The sequence below is a fragment of the Theropithecus gelada genome, chromosome 1 (assembly GCF_003255815.1).
Source record: "Theropithecus gelada isolate Dixy chromosome 1, Tgel_1.0, whole genome shotgun sequence".
Classification (NCBI taxonomy): Eukaryota; Metazoa; Chordata; class Mammalia; order Primates; family Cercopithecidae; genus Theropithecus; species Theropithecus gelada.
In genome coordinates this window covers 221,816,261-221,819,130 of record NC_037668.1, presented here as the reverse complement: position 1 = coordinate 221,819,130, position 2,870 = coordinate 221,816,261, and the positions used below count along the sequence as shown (strand labels likewise).

At 36.4% G+C, this 2,870-nt stretch overlaps 1 protein-coding gene across 1 annotated transcript; it reads right to left on the bottom strand.

The window, feature by feature from the left end:
- Window positions 1-1,530: 1,530 nt before the first annotated feature.
- LOC112608144 (olfactory receptor 2L8) lies at window positions 1,531-2,589 on the bottom strand. Its single transcript, XM_025359835.1, has one exon. The coding sequence runs from the start codon at window positions 2,512-2,514 to the stop codon at window positions 1,576-1,578; it is 939 nt and encodes a 312-aa protein (XP_025215620.1). The 5' UTR covers window positions 2,515-2,589; the 3' UTR covers window positions 1,531-1,575.
- Between the last annotated feature and the right edge of the window lie 281 nt (window positions 2,590-2,870).

The window sequence follows — 2,870 nt, the reverse complement described above, 5'->3', positions numbered from 1 at the left end:
TTCAATGCAATGTCTGTCAAAATACCAATGGCATTCTGCACATAAATAGTTAAAACAATTCTATGATTTGTATGGAACTATGAAAGACCCCAAATAGCCAGATCATTCCTGAAAAAAAGAGCAAAGCTGGAGGCATAACAGTAGCAAATTTCAAACTATACTACAAAGATGTAGTAATCAAAACAGAATAGTACTAGCATAAAAACAGACACATAGAACAATGACACAGAACAGAGAATCCAGAAATAAATCCACATATCCATAGCTAACTGATTTAATTTTTTTATTTTTCATCACTATGGATACATAATAGTAATATATAATGATAGAGTGTACGTGATGTTTTGATAAAGACCAGCACCCCAAATATGTATCATTTCTTTCTGTTGGGAGCATTCCAATTCCAAACTTTCAGTTATTTTTTAATATATACAATATATTCTACAATGAATTATTGTTTACTACAGTCACTCTATTGTGCTACCAAATACTGGCTTTTATTCATTCTACCTATATTTTTGCAACCATTAACCATCTCCACTTTATCCCCCCTCCCCTATACCCTTCTGACCCTCTGGTGACCATCAGTCTATTATCTATTTCTATTAGTTCAATTTTTAAAAACTTTAGCTCCTAGGTAGGAGTGAGAACATGCAAAATCTGTTTTTCTGTGCCTGACATTGTTAACCAATATTTGACAACAGTGCCAAGAGCATTTATTGGGAAACTGACAGTCTCTTCAATCAAGGTGCCTGTAAAACTGGATACCTATATGCAGAAAAATGAAACTAAATTCCCAATTCTTACACTATACCAAAATCAACATAAAATGGGTTAAAGACCTAAGTGTAATCATTCTTGATCACTGATGGCACCTTCCAGTCTTTGTTATTGATCTAAAATTTACCTGATGTTAAATCATTTCCCTGGGTTTCATTTCAGTACAAAAAGCATAAACTTGTCATAGGTCAACCAGAGTGATATCAGGACTTAAGAACCACTGATAAGCCCTCTGCTAAATCTCAGTAATAATAAGTCCCCCTAAATTGAAAGAAAGAGTAACTGGTACGTTAAGTGTCTAAGATAAGAAACAGAAAACATTTTACAGAATTAGACCCACCAAGTCAAGAGATTTTTGCTTTTGTTTTAGACATAACCAAAAACAATTACTGGAAAATAAATTGACAATAATAAAATTGTTATGCTGAGTGCCACCTTCAGTTATGCCATTTTCATTTTCATTTCTGCATGAACAAAAAAAAACTCTACTTGACAACATATTAGCAAAAATATGTACATTCAAAATTTATGGAAAAATGTCATGAAGAAAAAAGGTTGTTTAGAATTATATATATATAATATATGTATTTGTAAAATATATATTTGTAAAAATATATATATTTTATACATATATATGTGTGTGTGTGTAAAACAATTTTGTCCAGATATCAGTGATTTTCTTCTTCCCTTGGTTACTTTTACTCCTGCACTCTAGGAATGAAATAATATTTTAATTACTATACGCTGCTGAATGGATGTGTATCTGATTCCTGAAACCTTAGGCAGAAAGTGTGTCTACATTTTCACAGAGCAGATTCTCTGACTCACTCGTGTCAGGGCCCCCATCACCTCCTTGTTTCTCAGGCTGTAGATGATGGGGTTGAGCATTGGGGTGAGGATGGTGTAGAAGACAGCCAGAACCTTGTCTTCTATTGGCGATCGCAGGGATCTTGGATGTAGATTAGTGTAGAGAAAAGGTGCATAGTAGAAAGTCACTACAGTGAGGTGGGTGCTGCAGGTCAGGTAGGCCTTCTTCCTCCCTTCTGCAGATTTCATGCGGTAGACAGCAAGGAGAACCCGGCCATAGGAACATGAAATACCAATGAAGGGAAACACCAGAAAGATGGTGGTGCTCAAAAACACTGTGCCCTCATAGACCCAGCTGTCCGTGCAGGCCAGAGTCACCATGGCTGGGACATCACAGAAGAAATGATTGATGGCCCTGGATCGGCAATAAGGAATATGGAGAATATATACAGTGTGAGCACAAGCATTGATAGAGCCTATGATCCAAGATCCTATTATCATCAGCACACACACTCTTTTGCTCATGCAGATGAGATAGTGGAGAGGAAAGCAAACAGCAATGTAACGATCATAGGCCATAGATGCCAAAAGTAGTGCTTCTGCACCTCCTAATGCCAAGAAGAAGAAACTCTGAATCCCACACCCAGTGAAGGAGATAGACTTGTTTCCATGCAGAAAATCAGAAGCCATCTTAGGAACAATGGTGGAGATGTAATTTAGGTCAATGAGGGAGAGCTGACTAAGTAGGAAATACATGGGTGTGTGGAGGTGGGTGTCCAAGAAGATGAGAAGAATCATGGATAGGTTTCCAATTAGAGCCATCAGGAAAATGAAAACAATGAGAATGAAGAGGAAAAGGCCAATTCTTGATGGTGGGAACAGCCCCAATAAGATGAAATCAGTTGATGTTTGATTGTAATTTTCCATGGGGCTTTCCTACAATCCATCCTGAAGGGAGACAGAAGGGTAAGTGAAGTACAGAAATTTGCTCTTATCTGCAGGGGATGCATTCCAAGCCACCCAGTGGATGTTTGAAACTGCGGTTGATACTGAACCCTAAATACACTATTATTTTGTGTCTATACAAACTTCTGATAAAGTTTTTAGGCAAGTAAGAGATTAACAAGAGTAACTGATAATCAAATAAAACAATTATACAGTATACTATAATACAAATATGTGAATGTGATCTCTATCTTTCTCAAAATCTTTTATTGTACTGTGCTCAGACTTCTTTGTTCTGATTTTTACCTATTTTGGAAAAGAAATCTTATTTTCTTACC